The 25267-nt window shown below is 51.1% G+C and overlaps 3 protein-coding genes and 1 long non-coding RNA gene across 10 annotated transcripts in view; 2 read left to right on the top strand and 2 right to left on the bottom strand.

Moving 5' to 3' along the window:
* Nucleotides 1–37: 37 nt before the first annotated feature.
* LOC117581289 (vitellogenin-1) lies at nt 38–1723 on the bottom strand. Its single transcript, XM_034268322.1, has 3 exons — nt 1437–1723; nt 978–1366; nt 38–911 (listed from the first exon to the last, which is right to left on the bottom strand). The coding sequence occupies exons 1-3, from the start codon at nt 1657–1659 to the stop codon at nt 213–215; spliced, it is 1311 nt and encodes a 436-aa protein (XP_034124213.1). The 5' UTR covers nt 1660–1723; the 3' UTR covers nt 38–212.
* Nucleotides 1724–2947: 1224 nt separating this feature from the next.
* On the top strand, nt 2948–4576 carry LOC117581284 (vitellogenin-2). The gene is made up of 2 exons (XM_034268308.1): nt 2948–3237; nt 3305–4576. The coding sequence occupies exons 1-2, from the start codon at nt 2952–2954 to the stop codon at nt 4396–4398; spliced, it is 1380 nt and encodes a 459-aa protein (XP_034124199.1). The 5' UTR covers nt 2948–2951; the 3' UTR covers nt 4399–4576.
* Nucleotides 4577–4811: 235 nt separating this feature from the next.
* The window catches only part of LOC117581275 (mucin-19), a 33103-nt gene continuing 12647 nt past the window's right edge, over nt 4812–25267 (bottom strand). The window contains exons 2-12 of one of the 7 annotated variants that reach the window (XM_034268289.1): nt 25181–25244; nt 24922–25107; nt 24284–24798; nt 24038–24223; nt 23686–23951; nt 23138–23617; nt 22093–23073; nt 21909–22032; nt 6496–7006; nt 5909–6238; nt 4812–5826 (exon numbers count right to left, since the gene is read on the bottom strand). In XM_034268289.1, the coding sequence (XP_034124180.1) occupies nt 5303–5826; nt 5909–6238; nt 6496–7006; nt 21909–22032; nt 22093–23073; nt 23138–23617; nt 23686–23951; nt 24038–24223; nt 24284–24798; nt 24922–25107; nt 25181–25244 (4167 nt within the window). In that variant the 3' untranslated portion in view covers nt 4812–5302. Of the gene's footprint in view, nt 5827–5908; nt 6239–6495; nt 7007–10624; nt 14905–20750; nt 22033–22092; nt 23074–23137; nt 23618–23685; nt 23952–24037; nt 24224–24283; nt 24799–24921; nt 25108–25180; nt 25245–25267 lie in introns of those variants that run through there. The other 6 variants (XM_034268290.1, XM_034268291.1, XM_034268287.1 and 3 more) reach the window with 6 other exon arrangements.
* On the top strand, nt 7045–7744 carry LOC117581299. The gene is made up of 2 exons (XR_004573644.1): nt 7045–7107; nt 7258–7744. It is a non-coding gene; the product is annotated as an uncharacterized LOC117581299 (long non-coding RNA).

Genomic DNA, 25267 nt, shown 5'->3' with positions numbered 1-25267 from the left:
ACGATTCTTGGAGGACACATTTCGTGTTTTACGTTTCAGCTCCTTTTCAAAAGGAGTCTTTAGCGTTTATTTGCAATTTGAATTTTTGTTTTTGCGATTGGCTCGTTATTCGAGTGGAGAAAATGCCAATTAGGGGTTTAGCTTAGTGTCTAGAGAATGCTAGATAGAAAGTCCATCCGTTGTTCATCCATTAGGGAAGGGTTAGGGGCAGCTTATTCGTAGTCCTTGTCGTCGTTCTTCCACGTCTGGTGGACACCGTGGTAGCTGCTCTGCTTCTGGGCGGGTGCATTGCGGCCGAAGGGGCTCTTGGCGTTCACCTGGAGCATGTAGTCACCCTCGATGTCGTGGGCAGCATCGATGCCCATGTAGGCGCGCTTGCCGAATCCATCGTTCTGCTTGTACTGCTGCAGGGAGTTGGCAGGGACGGCGGGGAAGCTGCGCTCATTTCCTGGGCGAACGGACTCGGCAAAGTAGCGGGTGGCGCGCATGGTGGCCTCGATGACATTCTCGGCTCCGGGCACACCGGCGGCGGGTCCATTGGGATAGAAGTCGGCATCGGCGCTGCGCACGCGGGTGCCCATGCCGTAGACGGAGGTGTGGATGGCATCAACGAACTCGGCATCGCCGCGGGCCAGGCCGGTGAGCGTCTGACGGGTCTTGGCCACAATCTTGGAGGGATCCAGACCGGTGACGCGACGCAGCTTGTGTCCAGTCAGGCGGGTGAATTCCTGGGCACTGGCGCCAGCAACATGGGCACTCACACCCTGGCCGATCAGATGGATGGTGTCGAAGGGCATGTCCAATTCGTTGACCATCTGGACGATCCACTTGCCGATCTTGGCGCCGGTCTTCTCAATGTCGAGCATGGCATAACGCTTGTAGTTGGTCAAAGTTGCACCCAAGTCAATCACCTAGAAAGATGCATGCGAAAATTAGAGAGGGAGAGTTCCATTTAGGTGCGGGGGGAGGCAACGCACAATGACGTCACCGCTCTGGGTCTTGGCATTCTTGGACTCCTCGCTGGAGTTCTCCTCGCTGGATGTGCGCTGTCCCTTCTTCTCGTTGCTGTCGTCGTAGTCGCGTCCCTGTCCCTGCTGGCGCTGCTGCTGCAGGTTGTAGCGTTGCATGTAGGCCTGGACCAGCTTGCGGTTGGCCTTCTTCACCGTCTCCGTGGTCGAGGGCAGGCCGGTAATGATGATGGTCACCTCATCGTCGGCAAAGTTCTGCTTCTGCTTCAGTCGCTGGATCATCTCGGTCAGAGGCGCCACGATCTTCTCGCCATTGCGCTGGGGCACATACACTTGGATGTTGCTGGCGCTGGGCACAAAGTTTGGCTCCACATTGTGGTTGATCTGCGACAGATGGTCTGCCAGAAGGGCAGAAGGGATTCCTTTCAAGTCAAAGCTCGTGTCAGGGTAGGGGGAGAATGCACTTACAGATCTGCTGCAGGAGCTCGGCTCCCTTCTCCAGCGACATGTTCTCCAGACGCTCCACGGTCAGGTCATCGGCAGCGGGAATGGCTTCCAGAGCGGCGCCAGACAGCCACTGCGACGGCTTGAGGGCCTGGCTGACCGTGTTGTCCATGCGGCTGCTGCCTGGCTTGCCCATAACGGCGACGGCCAGGAGCGCCAGAAGGCTGAGCACTCTCATGGGATTCATGGCTGTGGGTGTCCGGGTGTATAGGCTTTTCGACTTCAACTACGACTTCAACACTTAAGCTGCAAGTCGATGAGTAGAACTGTCTTAAAGCTGCCCAACCAACTGTTTATATAGCCCTCTGTTTTTGCTTATCAATCGAATTGATATTTTTTCAATAATTCATTTTCCAATTTCCCATTTTGCACCTTTCTGCCGCGTCAGGCATTACAAGCGAAAGCTCCCCTCTGCTTGGGTGTCTGATTTCTGCAGCGTAAGGGATTTGTCAATCATGGGAACAAACTGATGTTTATATATACATATGTGCAGCCATCGATGAGGATGATAATGCAAATGCCTTAATTAATCATTTTATTAATTTGTAATCACATTGTAGCCTCAACTGATTGTGTCTCTAAGGGCATTCCATTTAGTTATTCCATTTCCAAGTCCATTCTGTGCATCCGTAAGTCTTTTGTTCCTCAACCATGCAAATTTGAAGGACAAATCAAATGCAGGTTCATTGAACTACATCGATAAGAGACTTTTGCGTTTCTATGCCAGCTACATGTGCCATAGATAGTTGGACTTCGAATTACTGAAAAGGTGATGGAAAACTGTTCCAACTCTGAACTCTAAGAATTCATTCATAAATTCTCGTACAACCGCCAAATGCGAAGGGAAATTAGAGACAATTTCGGAATCAATGCATCTAACTGAGGATGATATTCGGCAGAACTTCATTTGCATTACGTGGACTATATTTTTTAATCTTAACATCACCATTTTGGTGGGAATTTGTATTTATTTTTATTGTCCAAACAGCAAGCAGTCCTTCAATAGTTTATCGAAATATTGTCCCAAAAATAAACAAAATAACAATCTTCCTCAGCGAATTGCTACAACATTTCAACATCAACAGTGTGGGTCATTCAACCCGATGGATCATGAGATTTTCTCATGCACTTTTCCCATATGAAACCCAATCGATCGCGGCTACTGTTACGTAAGTTTCCCATGAAGTTGCCCAATTTTTGAGTAGAGAAAAACAGAAAGAGAGACATGAGTCGCATCATCATCAAGAATCAGCGACTGCTGACGCCGACAATCAGCTCCAGCAAACTGATAAAGTGGAAAATATATATACAAATAATGGAAAAGTGCAAAAATCGATTCTAGAATTTCTGCTGATCAGGCCAATCGATCGACCGTTGCTTCCGTTCCGTTCGATCCCATGGCACGTGTGGGCTGAGACGAGGGGCTTCGCTTCCCCTTTTTTCTGTGGGCTATAAAAGTAAAACGAACCGTTGGAAAATATGCAGTACAACTTGGTACATCATCCAGTCCTAGTCTCTTTACTGATCACGATGAATCCTCTGCGCACTCTCTGCCTGATGGCCTGCCTGGTGGCAGCATCGATGGCCAACTCGAACACGGGCTCCTCCAGCCGCCGCTCCTCCAACTCTCTGAGCAACATTGATCAGCCCAGCAACTGGGTGAATCCTCGTGAGATTCAGGAGCTGCCCTCCCTCAAGCAGGTGAATCTTCGCAAGCTGCAGGAGATGAGCCTCGAGGAGGGTGCCACTCTCTTGGACAAGCTCTGTGAGTAGTCTCTCCAGACGTATACGCGAAACCCATACTGATACCCTTTCGGTCTTTCCTTCTGTAGATCATCTTTCCCAGTTCAACAACGTGTTCCAGCCCGAGTACACCCCGGAGCCCAGCCAGATCAAGGGCTTCATTGTGGGCGAGCGCGGCCAGAAGGTCGAGTTCAACCTGAACAACCTGGTCCAGACGGTGAAGCGTCAGCCCAACTTTGGCGACGATGAGGTGACCATCTTCATCCAGGGTCTGCCCCAGAGCTCGTCGCAAGTGCGCAAGGCCACCAGCAAGCTGGTGAGGGCATACCAGCAGCGTTACAACCTCCAGCCCTATGCCACTGAGCAGTCCAGCAACGAGGAGCAGCAGAAGTCTAGCAGCGAGGAGCAGCAGCAGCAGCGCCGCAAGCAGGGCCAGGAGCAGGACGACACCAAGACCGGAGACCTGATTGTGATCAACCTCGGCGATGCCATCGAGGACTTTGAGCAGTTCGCCACACTCAATGTGGAGCGTCTCGGCCAGCTGATCGGCAACCGCCTCGTCGAGCTGACCAACGCCGTCAACGTGCCCCAGGAGATCATCCATCTGATTGGCCAGGGACCCGCTGCCCATGTTGCCGGAGTCGCCGGACGCCAGTTCACCCGCCAGACCGGACACAAGCTGCGCCGCATCACCGGCCTGGACCCCTCCAAGATCTACGGCAAGCCCGAGGAGAAGCTCACCGGCCTGGCCCGTGGCGATGCTGACTTTGTCGACGCCATCCACACCTCCGCCTACGGCATGGGCACCCCCGCGCGCCTTGCCAACGTTGACTTCTACCCCAACGGACCGTCGACCGGTGTTCCCGGAGCCGACAACGTCGTGGAGGCCTCCATGCGCGCCACCCGCTACTTTGCCGAGTCCGTCCGCCCAGGAAACGAGCGCAACTTCCCCGCCGTCGCCGCCAGCTCCTACAAGGAGTACAAGCAGAACAACGGCTATGGCAAGCGCACCTACATGGGCATCGCCACCGACTACGATGTCCAGGGTGACTACATGCTCCAGGTGAACTCCAAGAGCCCCTTCGGCCGCAGCACTCCCGCCCAGACCCAGAATGGCTTCCATGCCATCCATGAGGCCTGGAGCCAGTCCGCTCAGGGCCAGCGCCAGGGAGCCCGCCAATAGACATCTACCTTCAAAAACATTCCATCCGGCTCCACTCGAAACCGGATCGCACAACCCTCATGCGATCGAACCCCCATACCATCCATCAGAGCATGTAAATTCCTTCCCCATTGAATCCCTAGATTACGCTTCGTTTTTTTACCACACAATAAAAAAAAATCATTGCACTATTAAATGAGATATTATTTTTATAAATTGGAATCTACACTTGAAATTCAAAAAGCATATTGGAAACGAAGGTAAACAGAAGCGATTGAGAAATTATTTGAAAGTAAAGCAAAGCCTTTGAAGATCAACCAAATGATGGATTTATTCTCATTCCTATTTAAGTTGAATTATCGTCGATGATTCCTTCTGCAGTCCCTGGTCGATTCTCAGATCTTAATCCCAAAAATAGATACTCTCGAATGATATTGGATTACACGATATGGTTTATGTTTATTTGATACAGAAAGCATATTATCCTTTATGATATATAGCATATAGCAGACATCGGTATGTGTATGATTGAGCAATCGACCGATGAGCCATCGAAGAGCTACAACATAGACAACATTTTGCTTACTCGCTGAGTTGGCAGGGCGCAAAAAAATGGGTTCTCGAGATATATCACTAAGCTTAAATAATTAACATAAATTTGCATCATCATCAACATCCTCATCATCGTTGTGGACTTAATTCCACATAATCATTTTCATCATACTCAGCAGAACTAATCACAAATTAGAATAAAACATTTACAACATTGGGCATGGGGGGGACAATTTGAAATGGGTACAGTAACCGGAAGTGGATTAGAGATGGGAGTGGTGTGAAATTCGATTTCAGAGATGGTGACATGGTGGTGAATGGGTGCATTGTGCATTGTGGTGAAGTGTGTGCGTATATATTCAGTCATTGCCATCTAATCCCGGCATGCAGCCTGATCCGAGGGCGACCAGGTGCACATGCCACCATTGCCATCATAGGTGAGACCCTTGGGGCAGGTGTATTCCCAGCCCACAATGCCGCCGGTCTCCTCGAACCGGGCGCAGGAAATGAACTTCCGGCAGTTGAGTGGATGCGGAAAATTACCCTGGGCCCGGCACTCGATGATGCCCCTGCCATGTACGATTACCTTCGGCTCTGACTGGGACAGGGATTGTAATGCGGACTGGGACTTGCTGCTGCGACGCCTCTGGGCTCCCTCCTCGTAGTCCAGGGTCGCCGGATAGTCGCTGCGTCGACTGCTGGCGGTGGCCGTCACCAGTGCCGGCTTGCTGGGCGGGCGGCTGTATACCTCAATGTACTTGTGGGGCCGGCGACGACTCTGCTGGCGGCGCGACAGAGGCGGAGCCGAGTGTCCTGCCCCAGGGTTTCCAGTTGAGTAGTAGGGCGTGGCAACCGTGGTGGACTGTGGCCTACGGGGGCGTGGCACAAGCTGGCGACCTGTAAACAAAACGGAAATTGGGATCATTAGGGGGAGAGGCTTTCGCAAACCTAGTGGAGGGTGGGTGGGTGGTCGACTCACGTTTACCCGGACCGAGGCCCAGCGGTGTGGCAGGGGTGGTGCTAGTGCTCGTGGTGGTGGGGCTGCTGCTGGTGGTAGTGGTTTGGCTGCCACTGCTGGCGACACTTTCGAAGGGTATCTGATTGAAGCGGCTGGTGTGGATGCTGGATTTGGCCACTTGATCCTCGTCGTCCTCGTTGGCATACAGATTCGTGGTGGTCTCCGTCAGCGTGGGCACAATGGTGGTCCTAGTGGCCGGTGGTGGTGTGGTGGATATCAGGGTGAGGCGGCGCTTGAAGAGGGGATTCTGGGTGCGCGGCACCTCAGTGGCTGCGGTATACAAAAAAACATCTATCATTTCCAACACAGAGCGTCACAGAGAGAGACAGAGAGAGTGCGTGGAGTAAAAGAGAGAGAGAGAAACATTGGTTGTACACATTTCACCTCTGGCCACTATGTCATCGGAGCTATGCGTATATTAAATGGAAGATAAGATCAGCCGGTCACTGCCTTACCTTCTCTTTAATATATGTATGTAGCTCGAAGCTGAGGCTGCCTCACTGCCACTTTAATTGCTGCTGCTGGCGACGCTGCGCCACTCTACTCACCACTTTCATCCCCGCTGCTTGCGCCCGGAGCAAAGGTCGTCAGTCGACGCGTCTGGAACTGACGTCGCAGCGCAAAGCTCGCTGGCTGGAATTTATGCTGCTTTTGTGTGATGTCATTGCTGCTGGCGCTGTTGCTGTTGCTGCTGCTGCTGGCGATCGCTGAAGTTGTTTCTGCGGATGATGAGCTTTTGGCTTTAAGCTTGCTCAAATAACCGTTGCTGTTGCTGCTGCCTCTGCTGGCACTGGCACTGGCTGTGGCTGTTGCAGATGTTGCCCCAACAGCTGCTACTGCCGTAGTTGTGGCGGCTGTTGCTGCTGCTGGAATTGTGGTTGCTGTCGCTGCTGGCCTGCTGCGCAGTCGGTTGTATTTGGAGGTCGTTGTTAATTCTGCAATTTGCGTGGTCGTCGCTGCTGCTGCTGCTGCCGCCGCTGACGTTGGCGTATTGATAATACGCCGGCGCACACTTAGCACGGGGCGCCTCGAGACGTTGGCAGTTGTTGGCTGGCGCAGCTGCCGGTCGGAGGTGCGGTGTTTAGCGTTACATGAAAGAGATGGAGATGAGAGCAGAGCAGAATTCCAGTTAGCTTTCGTTTGGAAAGGGTATTTACAGGGTAATTCACTTCGTTTATCGCGTGTGTATTCTACTCTATCAGACTTTCTTTTTGTGCATTTTTTATGTGATACTTTTTGTGTAATATTTTTGGATACGTTTTGTGATTTGTGATCTTCTGTTTTGTTTGTGCATTTTCCTGGCGGTGCAGTTTTCACAGTTCAACAACAATTCAAAAGCGCGCTACATGCTGATAAATAATAATAAAATAATACAAATAATTAGTTCATTCTAATAATAGAATACTTGCAGCGTTAGTATTAGTAAATGTTTCAACTAAATAGATAAGAAACGAAAAAACTAAAGAATTACTAACATATTTTTGTGCAATAAATTGTTAGGCGTTTTGTTTTGTTTGTGTTTTTGGTTTTGTTTACAGTTTTTCAGGAGCGACAAAAGAGAGTGTAAAATGGTTGAAAGTTCCACAAGCGGAACCATACCCTAAATCCTAAACGTTTAAGCCTTCCAGTGGAGAGCAGGTGTAGCTATAGCTGCACTTTCCACGCCAGCGCATGTGAAGAGCTCTAACGGCGGTTGCCCCCACCCCCTTCCACTCGATTTGATTGAATGCGAATGTCAACCACAAACGAGATCACATGAATACTGAGAGCAACACAGCAATAGCAACAAAAATGCAGTCGGGCATTTTAATTGAAGGACGTTTGAGTGCAAAATAAATGCCATTCAATAATAGTTGTGGAGAAATACCAAAGCAAAATGCCAGTTGAGTTGCGAGCACTTTGTGCTAGTTTTTTTCTCTTTAGGTTTCTGCTGTTGTTTGTGTTGTGTGGACAATGTTGTTGACATTGAAAACAGCTCCAAGAAGCAGACACACATAAAGAAATAGAAAACGTGGAGATGAAGAGAGAGAGCGAGAGAGAGTTTATATTCAAGAGCTTTGATCAATGGCCCTCAACGCAAGTGTCAATGTCGCTGGTAGGGCCGATGGTAAGGCACAGACAGACAGACACGCTTCAAGACAAAAGCTTGCATAACGGAAACGGGCGCAAGTTTATCTCCAAAGTGTGGCACGCCACACGCATATGATTATCGCTTGAGTGGGAGCCGGACCAGGGGCTGGGCAGATGGATGACACACTTTCAGCTTTATGGAGAGGAGGGAGGGAGAGAGAGCTTGCATAACAGAGTCCGGGGCTCATCGCTTGGAATCGATTGGAAGATTGGAACGCAGCAGCAGCAGTAGCGGCAGCCTGTGGCCAGATCTGGTATTTGGCAACTCTGCTGCCGACTGCATTCCAATGTGATTGCATAATCCCGGATAACCAAAGCTGCTGCTGCTGCTGTTTTGCAGGCAGATGCGCGCTGTCAAACTGGTTGGAACCTTAATTAAATATTGTGCAAGCATCATTGGCCCCTTGCTTAATCATCATCGTGATGGAGAGTCCGGCGAATGATGCGTGCAGGGCGTCGGCCACATCTGCGTAAAGCGTATCTTGTTTCAGTGAAAGTCGCCTCTGGGGCGGACATGTGGAAATAAAAAGATTCAAGAAACAAGAGTGAAAGCGCAACCCGAGTCTGAAAGGGCTGCGGGTGTGTGTTTGGAATGAAGAGTGAGATCCTCCTTCAAGGTTAACTGGCAGTTGCAATAATGAGGGCGACTTTGCAGATCAGCAGAGAGAGAGAGAGAGGGGGGGGGGGGCAGAGAAAGAAGAACGCACAAACGTGAGTAACTGTAAGGCGGCGAGCTTTCTCTCAGAAGAAGATTTGCTTTGCAAAAAAGTTATTCTCGAATCCACGAACATTATATGTAGAAAGATTTGTTTATCTTTGGAATATTGAACGCAAAACGCTACACTTTGATCTTCTCTTGACATTCAAAACACTGAAACGGAATCAGCAATAAGTAATCTAATGCTTTGGTAATCTTCCTTGGAATCTCCACTGCCTGCCTCATTGGCATTCAACTCGCAACAAAGACAATGAGAATATAATGTGGCACTGTGTTGTTTGCCTTTGTTTGGCTTCTTTTTATTATTCATTATTACGAGAGGGTATTTCTTTGCTTTGTAAACTTTTACTGCATCTTTCAAATTGGATTTTCATGCACTCTTGACATCCACTCGAGGATTTCAAAGACAAAATCAGCCGCCGGCACCGTCGTTTCAAGACACTTGAAAAATCGTTGAACCGTTTTAATGTTTCTCACGTTAACGACTTTTTTGTCAACCTGATTTCGGAGACTCTTTTTTTGTGTTTGTCAGTTTTGTTATGCGGCGCGTGATTTGACTTTTGGCAATTATCATTTGGTGGGGAACGGAGTGTACGGCAGGGGACTACGTGGAGTAGTTCCAAAAGCGAACAAACCGACGACAATTACGATTATGAAACATGTCTTGTCTCTCCTGTCGACTCAAGTCTTTTTGAAAATTGTTTTAATGTGAACTCGTTTTTATATTTATTTTATGTTTTGTTGGCTCTTTTGCGCCTGACTAACTGACTCTTTGCTGACTTTGCACATCTTGTGCGGCGGATCCAACGAAAGTTGAAACCGATTATCCGTACAAACGGTAAACATATGAATGCACAGACATAGTACCTACATACATACATATGTAACGTTATGTACGGAGCGAAAAAAGGGCAGTGTTTCGAATGATTTGGAAAGTATAGACACGAATGAAGATGAACGAATGGATTGCTATACAGAAGAAACAATACTCAGAATATAAAGTATGAGTTTGTTGAGGCGAAATGATTAATAAAGTTAGAATATTTTAGCTAATTTTAGGAATATCTTTGACGCATAATATTCTGAATATTACTCTCCCATTTTCTTACGGTGCACTGGCTTGTAATGAGTGGTTTTTGTTTTTTGCATATGCATGAGGCAATAGTCACTTCATGAAACGCTGACATTTCATGGCAGCAGTAGAATCCAGCAACGAAGAGACCAAGTTAATGAGATTCTACGGATGACATTTGCAGGCAGTCGAAGCGGGGGATTGGCGATTGCCTCATCAGACAACTAAAGATTTGCCAAGCGTTTTTCTTATAGCTTTAATAATGATCTAATACAAATTTTAGAAATTCCCTAAGAAATCCTGCTGTAAATGTAAAAAAATATTATGTGTTAAAAGCGATAATCAATAAAAATATAAAACTATAAAATATATACAAAATATACAAAACTTGTTGCACGATTTGTTACCATTATACAATGTGGGTATAGGGGACATTTTGGTGGATTTGGGTTGTTGTTGTTGTGTTCTGTTGTGGCTGTTGTCGCAAAAAATATAGTATGTATAATTGGTTTCTTTTTGTTCATTATTTTATTGTTGTGCATAAATATTTTACAACTAGAGCTATACTTAAGCTATTTTTTTTTCTTCGGGATTGAGGATAGAGTGGATAGAAGAGGGGAAAGATAGTAAGTAGAGAGAAAGTAAGAGGAAAAAACTGCGCATGGTGAAAACAAAAGCAAAAATTAAAAAAAAAGTACTTTAGGGCACTTTCAAGTATGTCATCCACTGGGGGGGTCGTATCGATTGATTTGTTTGATTGATTGAACCAAAGGAAAGACTTTTCGTATCTGCATGGATTTGAATGTTTCAATGTGTGTGTGTGTGTGTGTTGGTAAGTACATGTGTATGTGTGTGTGTTTGTGTTTGATTTTTGTTTAGGTATGGCAGCTTGAAGAATACGAATTGTTTAAACAACATATTAAAAAAAATATATATATAAATGTTTAGAAATGAAATAGAAATAGAAATAGAGAATATTATTCTGGAAAGCAGGCAGCACTTGAAAATGGACAATTTTGGTTTTTTAAATTAAGAAAAACTAGAAAATTTGGAAAAAAATCAGCTCCAAAAGAATTTTGCGGTTTTGTTTTTTCAAAGACAAAAGCAACGCAGCCAATTATTTACAATGGGGCAGGGTGGCAGCAAGCTTGTGTACCTTGCAACACTAGAGCAATGAGCTGTGGGCGGGGGGCAGGCTCTTGGGGGGGATAAGACTAGAAATAACTAACTACGTGTGTGTGGGGTAGGGCTGGGAGTTTTAAGGCAGGCAATTTGAAAGCTCTACTCCAACGGCACCACTGTGGTGTCGTCGTCTGTCGTTGTGCTTGTGGTTGTGGCCGCTGTGGTTGTTGTTGTTTTTTTGCGCAGCCTTCGGCCACGCCCCTTGCGACCCGCCTTCTTCTTGCGATGCACCACATGAGTCTCTGTGCTAAAGCTGACTATCTCGCTCACGCTGCTGCCAATCATGTTATTCGTTGTTGCTGTTGTGGTTGTTGTTTGTGTGGTGTTGCTGCTGCCACTGTTGTTATTGTTGTTGTTGCTCGACAGCTGTTGTTAAGTGTTAATTGTTGTTGTTGCTGTGTCTTGTCCACTAATAGCGCCACTGCCCAGCGGCAGTTGTTGTTTATTGCTGTCAATTGTGGTTGTTGTTGTTTTAGTTGTTTTTGTGGTTTCTTGTTGTTTTTGTTGTGTTTTGTGTTGAGTGTCTATTGGCGCCTGAAGCACTGAGGCATGACGAACAGAGAATGCCGAATTCGAATCGTTGCTAGTGATGGTGGAAGTGGTGGTGGTGGCATCCGCATCGTCATCGCCATCAACATCGGTGGCAATGGTGGTGCCCTCTTCGGCACCAGCACCCTTTGACTCGGCCAGCGATTTCTGCACCTTGCTCAGTATGACTTTATCGAGATTGGCTATCGAGATGACTAGGGGAGAGGATTCGTTGGACTCGGGACGCAGTAGGGGTACAATGGGTCTTACGTATGTGGCCTGTGCGGCAATGGCAGCGGCTGTGGGTGGCACCACCGTCGTCTCACTCTCCATGGTCGTTGTCTCCTCAGTGTCCTGCAGTATGCTGTTGCTGTTCAACTGCTTGCCCTTGCGGGCCGAATCGAACAGGCCCTCCAGCGATATGGTCGATGTCTCCAATGCACCACTGATCACCTCCGGCAGGGACTTGCCACTGCGTTCGACCTCGCTCTCAGGCCCTGTGTCTGCCTCGCTGAGTGGCAGCGTATTCCGCACGGGTGCCGAGAGGCTGCGATAGTCGGATGTGGCTGTGGGCTCTGTGGGTGTGTAGTCGGCAACGGTGCTGTGGCCATCGTTGATCTGAATGGCGCTGCCATCGACCAGATGCACATACTTCACCACACTGATCTCGCCCAGCTGCTCCACGTGGGGCAGCGACTCCACCCGCAGCATGCCAAAGTCCTGCTGATTGGCCTTGGACTTGCGCTGAGCGGCCTTCGCCTGCTTCGAGTTGATCTCCACAATGCGATTGATCTCGATCAGCTTGTGCTTGGGCTCGGCAATCGTCTGGCGGCCCACACTGGCTGGATAGGACTTTGCTGGTGGCCTGCTGGTGGAGGTGGAGGCCGCCTGCTCATCGCCCTCACCCTCGCCCTCGAGCAGGGTGAAGACATGCAGCAAAGTGGTGGCCGGCGGCGGTGATTGGGTGGTGCTGGTGGAGAGCTGTGCTCCGCCTGTCAATGTCAGATCCTGTGGGAGTGAAGAGGGGGCTTCATTAGCATTGTGGGTCTCATTGTCGTTGGTGGGTGGTGGATTCTGTGGTAATATCTGTGGTGGTGGTGCGGTGGTTTCGTTATCTGTTTCTATGCTTGGAGTGGTGTCTGTGGTGGTGTTGTTGGTGCTGGTGTCTGGCTGTGTGGTAGTTGGTGGTGTGCTTGGTGTGGTTGTCACATAGCCCTGTTCCTGTTCCTGTGCCACCTGCTCTGTGGTCTCCATCTCAGTGCCAGTCTCCACCTCCGTTTCCGTCTCCACCGCCTCCACCTTCACCACCTTCGGCTTGAGTGTCGTGTGCTTCTTGCTGTTGATATCAAAGATCTTCTTGTTCCTGGCATTCAACGCATCGATGTTCAGCTCCTCGATCAGCGAATTCTCGCTGGCCGTTTCCGTGGCCTCCGTGGAGGGACCCGTGTACTTGCGCTCGTAGCTCCTCGTGTTACTGGGTATGAACGGTGCCGGCTTCAGCGGTGTCAGCGGTGTGGTGCGCTCATAGTCGCTGGCCACAGGCCGCAGTGTCAGATTGGGCGTGGCCACGCCCGGCGGTCGATTGACCACGCGCGGCCGCTTGGTGCTGCCACCAAAGCGACTGCCGGCGACCGAGCCGGAGCCATTCGCTGTCGAGGAGTTGGGCTGCCGACCACGTGGATTGTAGGGCACATTGCTGCCGCCGGGACCAGTACCGGGACCGGAACCACCTGCGGTAGGTGCAAAACTCGGACGACTGCCGGGTAGCGCGCGATTGTCCTTGGGGCGGTAGGGATTATTGAACTTTGGCTTGGGCGTGGCCCCTCCGCTGCTGCTGCCTTCTTCTGTCTGATATTTGGCCTCTTTGTTGTCATTGTTGTTGTCCTCCTCCTCCTCATCCTCCTCGTCATCTTCCTCCTCCTCTTCGTCCTCCTCCTCGCTCTCCTCATTCTGGCTCTTCTGTGACTGTGGCTGGTTTCGGGCTTTGGGCACGAAAGGCCTTCTCAGGGCTACACCGCCAGCGCCCAGCGGGCGATTGTTCAGCGGCTGCTCCTGCTGCGCCTCTACAGCCTCGTCGCTCTGCTCCTCCTCCGCATTATCATCATCATCATATTCCGCAGCCTCCTCCTCGTTTTCTGCCTTTTGGTTCTTAAAGCGGTCGGCTCCGGGCAGACGGGATCCACGCGGATCGCTGCGCACGAAACCCTCGCCCCGGTTGCGCACACTCGAGTTGAAGGGATCGAAGCGACCGTTCTTGCGACGCACAAACTTCGGTGTGGGTCGCGAGCTATTAAAGCTGAGTGGTGCCTTCGTGGTGGTGGTGGCGCCTCCTGCTGGTGTGTAGGGCCTTCTGGCCACCAGCTTCCGCTTGAAGAAGGGCCGCGACGATACCTCTGTGGCTGGTGTTGGCTCATTGTTGCTGCCAATCTCCGACTTGTCCGACTTGTCGGATTTCTCTGACTTCTCGGCCAGCAGCTTCTTTAGGCGATCGTTGATCACGCCCTGTTCGCCAGTGCCCCGTGCCTGTTCCGCCTTTACCTTGTCCCTCAAACGCTGCAGCTCCGAGATATCCTGATCCTCTGCCCCTGACTTTTGTGCCAATCCCGAAGCTGGCTTCAGCCGTGTGCTCAGCACCCCATCAAGGGGTTCGCCCTTGGCCTGCTGCTCCTTGAGTCGTTGTCGCAGATTCAGTAGATCATTGTCCTGGCTCTCGCCACCTGCAAATCGGGTGTGGCTGGGTAAAAAGGGCTTACGTGTGGTGGTGGTGCCATCTTCGGTGCTCTCATCAGCACCACTGGCCGGGCTGCTGCTGGTGCTGGCTTCTACGGGCCTAAGCTTACGCACAATCTTACGGAAACGCTTGCTATTGTTGGTGTTTACTGTGGTGGGTGTTGTTTCTGTGGTGTTTAGTGTGGGGTTTACTGTATTGTTGTTTGTGTGGTTTTCTGTGCTTTCAGTGGCGCTATTTGTGGCTGTGCTGTTTTCTGTTGTATTGATGGGTCGTCGGAATTTTAGTACGCGTATGCGCTTTGGTGTCGGCTTGCTGAAGGTGTTGCTGTTGCTGGTTGTGGTTGTTTTAATTGTTGCTGCCGTTGTGGTGTCCTCTTGGGACGACTCTTGGCTATCCTTAGTCTGTTCATTCTCTTCAGTCTGCTCGTCATCATCGACTTGGGTTAATTTAGTTACCTGCTGCGTACGCTGCCGGCTGCCAAAGGCAAAGCGACGTGTCGGTGTCGTTGTTGGTGTTGCAGCTGTGGTGCTGATGCCGCTTTCTGTGGTGCTGTTTCTGCTGCTGCTGCCTCTGGTGCGGCTCAATTGAAAACGATTCTGAAAACGTCGTTTAGAATTAACTTCATTACCTAAAACAACACTCGAATTTGCATTCTCAAACCCATTCGCATTCACATTTAACCCAAAATTATTCTCATTATCATTATCATTCCCTGGACTAGCATCGTTTTCATTCACATCATCATTATCATCTTCTTCTTGACTATCATCGTTATGTTTATCCTTAGTAATAGCTTTAACAGTGACTTGTTGTGGTTGTTGTTTCGTGTGGTTGTTGTTTGACTGGTTGTTGTTTTGGTTTTGGTTAAGCTTGAAACGATTCAACAAATAATTGGCTACGGTGCTGTTGCTACGACTACGACTAGCTACGACATTCAGTGGTGCTGGGGTGCCCGTGCTGGTGCCAGTGCTGTGGTTAGTGTTAGTGGTGCTACCATTTACCCTGCTATTGTTACTGTTAGTGTTGGATACCTCTACGGAACTAGCTGCATCATCATCCACATCCGCCTCAATATCGTCCTCGTCCACGTCCACGTCCTCGTCTTGCTTTGTTTCTGTTTCTGTTTCTTTTTGTGTTTGTGTCGTGTCAGTCGTTGTTGTTTGGCTCGTTCTCTGTCTGCTGGCAAGCAATTGACTCAATCTCGTTGATGTTCTGGGCGTGCTTCCACTCAACTGCTGCTGCGGCTCCTCTTCCTCCTCCTCATCATATTCCTCCTCCTGTTGGTGTTCCTCTTCAGGCTCAGGCTCAGGCTCAGTCTCCTCCTCCTCCTCCTCCGCTCGATGGTAGAGATTTCTGTTGAGTGCCACCAGATTGCGTCGGGTACTGGAGCTTATCCGCGGCGGTGCCGCTGTACTGCTGCGACGTGTGGCAAAGCTGACCGGCTTCAATGCCCTGTGGCGGTTCGTTTGTAGGAAGCCACCGCGTGCTGTGGAGCTCTCCACACGTTCGCCGATCTCCTCGTAATCGTTCTCGTTATCGTTATCGTCATCGCCATCATCGCTGGCTGCAGTGGTTGTTGTTGTTCTGCTTGTTGTTGCGCCATAACGATTACGTGAGCGATTCAAGGCCGCATATGGACGTCGTGTGGTTTTCTCGGCATCATCGGCGTTCGTTGAACCTCCTCCCAATGTGACCCTAGCGGTGGTTGTTGTTGTTCCATTAAAGCGTCGGCGTATTAAAAGTGGTTGCCGTCCCGAAACCACACTGTTTGCTGTGGCTTTTGATCTACTGTCCCCTTGTTCTATTTCATTTTCATCGGTTTTATCCACTGTCGTGGTGCTTCTGGTGGTCGTTGCTGTACCATTAAAACGGCGGCGTATCAAAAGTGGTCGACGTGCCGCGGGTCCAGCGGTTGTTGTGCTGCTCGTTTCTATTTCATTGTCCAGACTGTCATCAGTGGTTGGGGCTAATGTGGTTGTTGTTCCATTGAAGCGACGTCTTATAACCAGCTGACGACGTGGTGTTGGTCGCACGCTATTGGCCTCAGTGGATGTGCTGCTGGTGGTGACTGCTGTTGGTGTTGAACTAATTTCTTCTTCATCGGAAATCTCATTGTCCTCGGGCAGTTCGGCCAAAAGCTCCTCATCTTCCGCCTCTTCCTCATTCTTCTTCTCCTCCGCCTTCTCTGTTTCAGTATCCACCTGTGGGCTGGAGTCTGTGGCGTCTTCAGTGGTTGCCCTCTCCGTTTTAGTTTCAATTTCATTGCCAGCTGGCAGCTCTGTGGTTGTTGTTACCCTGCGATTGAGAGCCTTGTAGGGTTGGCGCGTGGTTCTAGCAGTGGAAGTTGTCGCCTCTGTGGCTGTGTTTGTTGCCTCTGTTGTTTTGGTGGTTGTACCGCGATTCCTCAGTCTGTTCAATGCGGCAAAGCTGCGTCGTGTGGTTATCTCGGATGGCGGCACTTCCGTTTCTGCTTCCACTTCAGCTCCTTCTTCTGTTTCCACTTCCTCTGCCGCTTTTGTGGTTGTTCTAACTGTTGTCGAGCGACTGCGAAAGCGTTGGGGCACGCTGTAGCTTCTCCTAGTGGTTGTCTCTGCTGGCTGCTCCTCAGCAATCTGCAGCCGAGTGGACAACGTGAGGCGTGTACGATTGAGCTTCGAGTAGGTGCGCAAAGCTCTGGCATCCTCCTCGCTGCGCTGGGCATCGGCTTCGTCATCGGTGTTGCTTCTGGCGGCTTCCGCATCTTCCAGCAGCGAGATGCTTACGATATTTGAGGTTTCGTTCGACGAGGCCGTCGTCAGTGGTATGGTCTTGAAGGTCTTTCCCCTGCGTTGCGACTTGCCAGCCGCTTTCCCATATTTATTCTCATCTTCATCATCATCATCATCATCATCATCATCGATTTGAGCGGTTAACTCGTCCTCCTCTTGCTCATCGTCTAATGTCTCCTCACCTGATCCGACCAACTTTGCCCCCGGGTGGCCTACTGTGACCCGGGGGTTTTCAATAAAAAATGACCGAGTTCGGCATTAATCTCCTTGGCCTGCTCCATGGCCAGGCGGTGGTGCTCCAGAGGCTCTTTCTCCTCCTTCACCTTCACCTCATCCTCCACTTCGACGGAATTATTAATCGTATCCTTGGCGCTGACATTGAAGACGTCGTGAATCTGTTGACGAATGTTCACCGTCACACTCTCAATGTCCGGCGGTGCTGGGGACTTGTCTATATACGTTATGGGTGAATCCTTCACATACTGATAGTACTTTCGGCGATGGTAGATCGGCAGCGATAGCTGTTGCTCCTCCTCCTCGCTGGTTTCCTTGTCCTTGTACTTGCCCGTGTCCGTTCCAGTGACCTTCACTTCGTTGCCCGACTGCAGGCGGTTTACCGCGTTGTTAAGCTTTCGCTTCAGCACACTCAAATCCTCCTCTGTGGTGGCTGCAAGTGGCTCTTCTGTGGTGGTACTAGCGGGTGTCGTGGTGGTGGTGGTGCTGCTGCTTCGCAGACGATTCACAAACCGCTGTTTGGCCGCAGAGAGTTGATCTTCCGTGGTGGTGGATTCATCGATGCTTGCTTCGGTGGTTGTTGTCCTGGTTCCTATGAGTCTCCGTTGGGTCAGCACACGTCTAGTGGTGGCAGCTGCTGCCGTTGGTGGCGCCTCTGTGGTGGCTGTCGTTGTTGTTGGCGACTCGGTGGTGGTTGTTGAGGGACGCCTGAAGCCAGCAAAGCTACTGCGACGCGTACTGGCCTCAACCTCAACCGAATCTGTGCTTGTTGCTCGCGTTGTGGTGGTTGTGGTCGGTCTTGTTGTGGTGCTTGTTGCTGGTCTCGCTGTGGTGCTTCTTGTGGGTCTTGTTCTGCGCTGAATGGCTCTAGCTGTGGTGCTGGTGGTGTGCGGTGCATCCTCTACATCGGCCTCTGCCTCGATATCGTTTCCCGCCTCGTACTCAAACTCTTCAACCTCTTCGTGCTCGATGGTCTCCTTGGGTTTCTTCAGCAGACGCCGGCGTGTCTTTGTCACCGTCGCCTCTGGTCGTGGTGGTGTCTTCTTGCGCTGTCCACGCGTTGAAAAGTCGAGGGCCAGCAGCGATGACAGATCGTTGCTCTGGAAGCGCACCGTGCCGCGGTTGCGGGTAATCACCCGCTCGGTGGTGCTCGGTGGCGGTGCATGGCTCACCTCGTCGTATATGTACTCGTACTCTGCGGGCTTCTCCTCCACGGTCTTGGTGTAGATCCGCTTGACCACCTTCTGGCCGGCGTCCAGGGTGCGCACATAGGTGGTGCGTGTGCGGGTGATGCCATTGCCCAGGGATTCGGTCTTTGTTGAAGTGCGATTACGCACCGCAGCACCGTTGAGTGATGCGCGACTGTGGAATTTGCCAGTTCCTTTGGATTGTACCTCTGTCACCTCGACCTCTTGGTCTGCCTTTGCTTCCTCCTGGTCTTCCTGTGCTTCCTCATGGTCTACCTTTGCTTCCTCTTGGTATTCATTTGGTGCGGCTGCTGCTGCTTTGGGTGCCACTCTGCGGGACTCTTGGTGGTTGTACCTCGATCTCTTGTTGGCATCGGCAGCCAGAAGCGAAGAAAGATCTCCCTCCTTGCCTTGGGGTCTGAAGTTGCCGCGGACTATGACGCGACGTCTTGGCAGCCCTGTGGTTGTCTCTGGTTGAATCTCCCCCTCTGTGGTGGTGCTTGTTGCTTCTGTGGTGCTGCTGGGCGTCTTGTTGCGGAAGAAAGAGCGTCTTGTGGTGGCTTCTGAGGTTGTTTCCGGTAACGATTCTTCGCTTGTTGTACTAGTGCTGCTGCTGTTTGCTTCAGTGGTGGTTGTTTTCGAAGGAGCTTCAGTGGTAGTTGTTGTTGAAGGAACTTCTGTGGTGCTCGTTCTACCGCCACGGAAGAAAGTTCGTCGTGTTGTGGCTCCGTCTTCTGATGTTTTCAAATCGTTTTCCTTTGCTGCGGTGGTTGCTTTAGCGGAGCTGCTGCTCAGTGGTTCCTCAGTGGTTGTTGTTTTACCACCTCGAAGGAGGGGTCGACGTTTTGTGGTCTCGGTGGTTGTTGTTTCATTGATTTCCGTTGTGGTTGTGGTGCTGCTGCCGCGATTGAAAGGACGACGACCGGGCCTAAAAGTTGTCTCTTGTGGTTGAGACTCTGTGGTGCTTGTCATACTTGCAGGTGGTTCAGTGGTGCTTGAGCTACTTGCAGGTTGTTCAGTGGTGCTTGCGCTACTTGCAGGCTGTTCAGTGGTGCTTGAGCTTTCGCTGATATCGGTTGCAGTTTCGTCAGTCAGGAATAAGGTGGTTTCTTCCAGAATGCTTTCGTCTGTAGAGCTGCTAGCAAGAGGTTCAGGAGTAGTGCTACTGGAGAACTCATCAGTGGTTGTGGTGCTGGTAGATGCATAAGTGGTTGTGGTGCTGGTTGATTCTTCAGTGGTGCTGCTGCTACTGCTGTCACTGTCTTCCATAGCTGGCAGAGTGGTTGCCTCAGCCAAGTCCAGGATCTGTGGCTCAGGTGCCACTTCCGTGACAATTTCCGGGGACTCTTGCTCGGTGGCCGTGTTGCTGTCATCCGTATTGACGGCATTGGCGGCTGGTGCCTTGGTTCTGCCGCGTGCCACCGATGGCAGCTCATCATCGATCACCTCAGCGGCTACATTCTCATCCTCCTCGGTGTTGGTCTCCACCACAATCTGTCCGCCGCGGGAAATAGGCTGGTAGTTGCGGGTTGGTTGCCTTGTGGCCTCCCCCAAATCCTTTACGAAGCTTGAGCTGCGTCCCGCGGTGAGGTGTGCAGTGCCCGCGTTGTCTCGGCTAATGGCCTGGTAGCGAATCTGCTGGTCATCCGATGAAGCTCCAGCTCCGCGGCTGGCAGTGCGTTGAATGCTTTGATAGGTGCGCGAACTTGAACCCGAAGAGGAGCTGGAACCCGAAGTGGAACTCGAAACAGAAGAGGAACCCAAAATTGTCGCCTCTATGGCTGCCTCGGACTCTTCCTCTGCTGAATTTAGTCGCCGACTGCGGTACTTGGAGGGCAACAGCTGCTGCTGTTCCTCATCATCATCATCAGCTGCGGAAAGCTGCTTGCCGGCATACCTACGTGTGTCCTTGTCGTCGCCGGCCAGGGCATTGGGCCCAGCCCCAGCCCCAGCCCCAGACCTAGTGGCAGCCGAACCCCGGCGTGCTCCCGCTGGTCCTCGAACCGAGCGCCAAGTGTACTTGGCCTTGGTGAAGCTCTCGGCCTCGATGCCTGTGGCTGTGCCTGTGTCTGCGTTGTTTTGGGGTTTACTTATAATAGTTCTAACTACGTCATGCCTTAAGCTATTGCCACCATTACCATTATCTACGACTACTTCTACATTTTGGTGGTGCTGCTGTGGTGCACTGGTTGCAGTAGTTGCTGTGGTGGTTGTATTTGTTGTGGTTGCGGCGGTAAGACTGGCAAGACTCACCTTGGGCCTATCCACTTGGGATAGTCGTGTCTTCTTCACTACATTCACAACTGCATCTGTTATCTGTTTATCGTTTGAGTTTGCGTTATCGTTTGAGTTATCGTTTGAGTTGCTATCGTTTATCGTTGTGGTGCTAGTGGTGCTTGGGACTGTGGGTCGTGTTCGCCGTCTGGGATAACCAAAGGGTCGTGGACTAGATACGCTACCCAGCGTATTATTCGGGTTAGTTGTGGGTAGTGGTTGTGGTTCTGTGGCTGTTGTTGTCTGTGTGTTTGTGGTGGTTCTTTGTGGTTGCCTTCTACCAGAGTAGTTGGTTCTAATGCTATTTACGTTAGTGTTGCTAATGCTATTCAAACCGTTTCGACTAGCATCGATCGCAGCTTCTGAATTGTTGTTTGTTGTTGTCGGCGTTGTGGTTGTTGTTGTGGTCACACGTCTGCGATTTGTGGCTGCATACTTTGTGTATTGTGTTTTGGTTTTTGTTACCTCACTGTCGTCACTGTCGTCCACGTCCACGTCATTGCGTTCGGTGTTGCCAGTGATTGTTACTGTTGCTGTTGTTGTTGTGGGTGTTGTTGTTGTAGTTGTTCCCAGCTCGGGCTCTGTTGTCGTACTGTTTACAACGTCAAGGACTAGTGGGATGGTGGGAGTGGCATCGCCCAGTGGCTCAATGGTTGCCAAAGAGTCTGAGTCAATGCTGTTGGTGGTGGATCCTAAAATAGGTGTAGGTGTAGGTGTGGGTGTGGTTGTGGTTGTGGGGGTGTTGGGTGAGGTATGCTGGTTAGTGCTGGCTGTTGTGGTGCTTTCAATTGGTTCAGTGGTTTCGTTAGTTGTGGTTTCTGGTTGCGTGGTGGTGGTGCTCGGTGATTGAGGTTGAGGTGGTGGTGTTGTAGTGCTTTCTGCTGTTGCTGTTGGTATTGTTTGGTGGTTGTTGTTGTTGTTGTTGTTCTTGTTGTTATTCTGTTTCACATTGTAGCTGCTGTTGTTGTAGGTGGTGGTGGTGCTGGCCTTGGCAGTCTCTGTGCCTTTGGTGGTTGTTGTTGTTGTTGTTGTGGTTTCTGGTGTTGTTTCTGTAGTGGTTGTTGTTGTTCTACTGCGACCAATGCTCGCATATTTACGTGTATTTTGGTTGCCTGTGAGACTTTGTTTGCTCTGTACCGTAACATTTTGCTGCTGCTCATCCTCGTACTCCTCGTCATCATCCTCGGCAGCATCCTCTGCGGCAGCTGCAACACCACTATTGCCGCTCTTCGTGGGCCTTGTACGCTCCAAATATTTGTAGCTAAAACGAAAAGCGAGCGTGAGGCAAGAACACATCTGAAGTATAAAGTGAATTTCTCACCGATTGGTTGTTGACTCCGTTGCCGTGCTACTTCTGGTGGTTGTTGCCTCTGACTTCTCGCTGGTGCCGCGTCCTCGCTGGCGGCTCAAGCTGGTGTAGGACTTCACTTGGCTGAGTGACTGCTCCTCTTCCTCCTCCTCCTGTTCCTGAGATAATTCTGCTGGGGTCGCTGTGGTGGAGGGTCGCGCGCGTCGCAGACTGGTGTACGATGGCGTTGCAGCACTGATGGGTCGTCGGGTGGTGGTTTCCCCCTCAGACTGCTCCTCGACTGCTTCCTCAGACTCGGAGTCAGACTCGGCCTCGCCTTGGCTGGACGAACGATGCCGATTGATGGTCACATACTGTTTGCGCTCTTTCAGGAAGCCATCGAACTCGGTGAGCTTCTCGATGCCCTCATTCTGCGGACCCTGGCGACTGTTGCCCCTCAACACCGACGAGTACTTGGAGTAGTTTGAGTTCGAGTTCGAGCTGCTCTCGGTGCGGGTCTCTGGGGTTGCACCTGCAGCTGCTGCTGGTGTCTCGCTGACCCTCAGTCGATTGCGCGTGAACGAGTTGAGTGTGCCAGGGCGACTGAGAACGCGATCGTAGAGGGACTTGCTGATGGTCGATGGGGTTGTCGGTGCACCGCTGGCAGAGTTCTCCTTGAGCGTGATGGAGCCATCTTTGTTGCGCAGCAAATGCTTCTCCAGCTGCTCGACGCCACCCACCTTGCGGATGAGATCGATCAGCTCTTTGATCACCTGCGGATCCTCTTCTCCTGGCGACTGCTCTTCGTCGGTGAGGAGGCTGCTGCCCCCTTCCTCCTCGTACTCCAATTCGTCCTCAGCGGCTGGCGCTGCAGTGGTTGTGGTCGAGGTGGTGCTGCTGGTGGTGCGTGGTGCATAGATAGGTCGTGCAGGTGGTGCAGCTGTCACCCGATTGGGTCGCGCCGTAGTCGTTGTCGTCGTCGTGGAAGTCACAGGCGGCGATGCTGTGGTGGATCTAAGTGAAGAAATGGAAATGGTAAGAGTGCTTAGATGTTGAGAGTGTTTGCCGGATTACTCACTTCTTGGTCTTGCATGGCACATTGCGGGCAAAGTCACAGGAGTCCGCAGCCGGATTGAAGTACAGTCCCGATGGGCAGGTGAACTGATGGGCCACAATGCCCAGGCCCGAGGGTCCGCTGTCCAGGCACCAATAGTACTTTTTGCAGTCCCGCGGATGTTGGAAGAAGCCCTCCTCCTCGCACTTGAAGTCCGATCCCGGATCGGGTGTGGTCGGTGGCGGTGGCGTGGTCGAGCCTCGCCCTCCAATGTACAGCGATGAGCCCTCGGCCTCTGTCAACCTGAAGGTGGTGCTGGGTGGTGGTGGTGCTGTGCTGGTGCTGGTGCGACGTCCACCGCTGGAGCCGCGCCTCGAGTTGGCCGGCGTCGGTGGCTCTGTCTTGGCATTCAGACGGTTCCTATTCTGTCCGGCATTATCGCGACTGCGCGAACGCGATGGTTTCTGTGGTCCACTCGGCTTGGCCACCTCGTTGATGCCCAGACTGAAGACAGGGACGATATGTAATTGGATTATTAGAAGTCAGCACTTTGGAAACAACAAAAAACATACCCAAGAGCATCCACCATGGCCTCCTTGGCGGCCTCGATCAGGGGATATGGCTTGCCGTTGCATGTGCCACGGAAATCGTCGTTGTCTATGGCCCAGAACATGATGCCGCCCAGGCCATGGGCCACCACATACTCGGCCTTCTTGCGTACCATCGCCTCGTCATCGTAGCCCACCCACTGGTTGCGTCTGTAGGCATAGGGACCCATGACATTGGCATTTGGCTGCACCACCGTCCATTCGGGATCGTCCTTGAGCGTCTGACAGATCTGTGAGCGAGTGACGAGTAGCGGGTAACGAGTAACGAGTGTTGAAAGAAAACTTTATATACTTGGTAGGGCTATAGAAAACTCACCTCGTAGTACGCCAGATAGCCCTTCTCCCGAGTGGCATCACCCTGCTCGCCGGGACCCTCCGCAGGTGCACCCAGCTCCGTGCTCTCCTCGTTGATCAGCGTGTAGGAGCGGCCATAGGTGGGAATGCCCAGCACAAGCTTGTCCCGATCGGCGCCCGCCTTCAGATAGTACTTGATGGAGTAATCCTGCAAAGAAATTTGCCCATCAGTCTCAAATTAAAGGGAGGATCCATCTGTCGTACGCACAATATTCAGCTCTGCATCGTAGTTGTACTCAGAATCCTCCTCCAGCGAGTAGAGCGGTGCGTGATGGTTGACGGATGGCTCGTGCGACGAGTGAAAGTCGTAGGTGAGGACATTGAACCAATCCAGATACTTGTTCAGCTTGGGCACATCGTAGCCCTTGTCAATGTACTCGATGCCAGCTGGCACGGCCATGGTCAGGAGCAGACGAGTCCGGCCCGTCTTTTGGGCCTCGCGCTCAAACTCTGCCCTCAGCTCTTGCACAAATTGGGCGTAATTGTCGCGGTCACGCGACTTGCCACCCTCCCTATGCGCCGGATACTCCCAGTCCAGGTCGATGCCATCAAAGTGATTCTGTCGCAGAAATTTGAGGATATTCTTGATGAACTGCTGGCGTCGCTCGTTGCTGGCCACAAGCGGCGAGAAGCGAGAGCTGGCTTCGTTCCAGCCACCAATGGCAATCATCGTTTTCAGCTGCTTGTTGTAGGTCTTGAGGCCGGTGAACTTTGCATAGCCACCTGGATGAGCGACGTGGGGCAGGAGGATGCAGGTAGACAGACAGGAAATTAAAATCGAGTTGAATTAACATTGAATGTGGGATGGGCATGGGGCATGAGAGATGGGAAATGGCATGCACATACCCTGCTCAATATCCTGATACTTGTCGAAGGGTTTCATTTGATTGTCTTTGGTGAATCCACCGAATGCGTAGACCAAATGTGTACACAAGTATGGATTAATATTCTGCGGATTAAACTTTGCCGTGCCCGGACGATAGACACTCCAGTTTGTGTAATAGCAAACGACGCGACCCTCGCTGCTGGCCTCTGTAATTATATCGAAATGATGTATACAAATATCCCTTCATATCTTTAATATATTCTGTGGATGCAAGCTTACCATTTATGCAATATGCGAGTGCGCAGAGCAGGAAGAGCGTTTGCCAGGCCGCTCCACGCCGGAACTGCAAATCAAATAGAATCAGAG

Source organism: Drosophila guanche, unplaced genomic scaffold (assembly GCF_900245975.1).
Source record: "Drosophila guanche unplaced genomic scaffold, DGUA_6, whole genome shotgun sequence".
Classification (NCBI taxonomy): Eukaryota; Metazoa; Arthropoda; class Insecta; order Diptera; family Drosophilidae; genus Drosophila; species Drosophila guanche.
The sequence above is the reverse complement of the archived record's forward strand: the minus strand, read 5'-3'. Positions and strand labels throughout refer to the sequence as shown.

Excerpts from the sequence above, each read along its gene's own strand:
- LOC117581289 (XM_034268322.1), bottom strand. The coding sequence starts at position 1,659 with ATGAATCCCATGAGAGTGCTCAGCCTTCTGGCGCTCCTGGCCGTCGCC. Across the intron at positions 1,367-1,436 it reads CGAGCTCCTGCAGCAGATCT|ACCATCTGTCGCAGATCAAC; the intron begins GTAAGTGCATTC and ends CCCTTCTGGCAG. Across the intron at positions 912-977 it reads CCCAGAGCGGTGACGTCATT|GTGATTGACTTGGGTGCAAC; the intron begins GTGCGTTGCCTC and ends GCATCTTTCTAG.
- LOC117581284 (XM_034268308.1), top strand. The coding sequence starts at position 2,952 with ATGCAGTACAACTTGGTACATCATCCAGTCCTAGTCTCTTTACTGATC. Across the intron at positions 3,238-3,304 it reads CACTCTCTTGGACAAGCTCT|ATCATCTTTCCCAGTTCAAC; the intron begins GTGAGTAGTCTC and ends TTCCTTCTGTAG.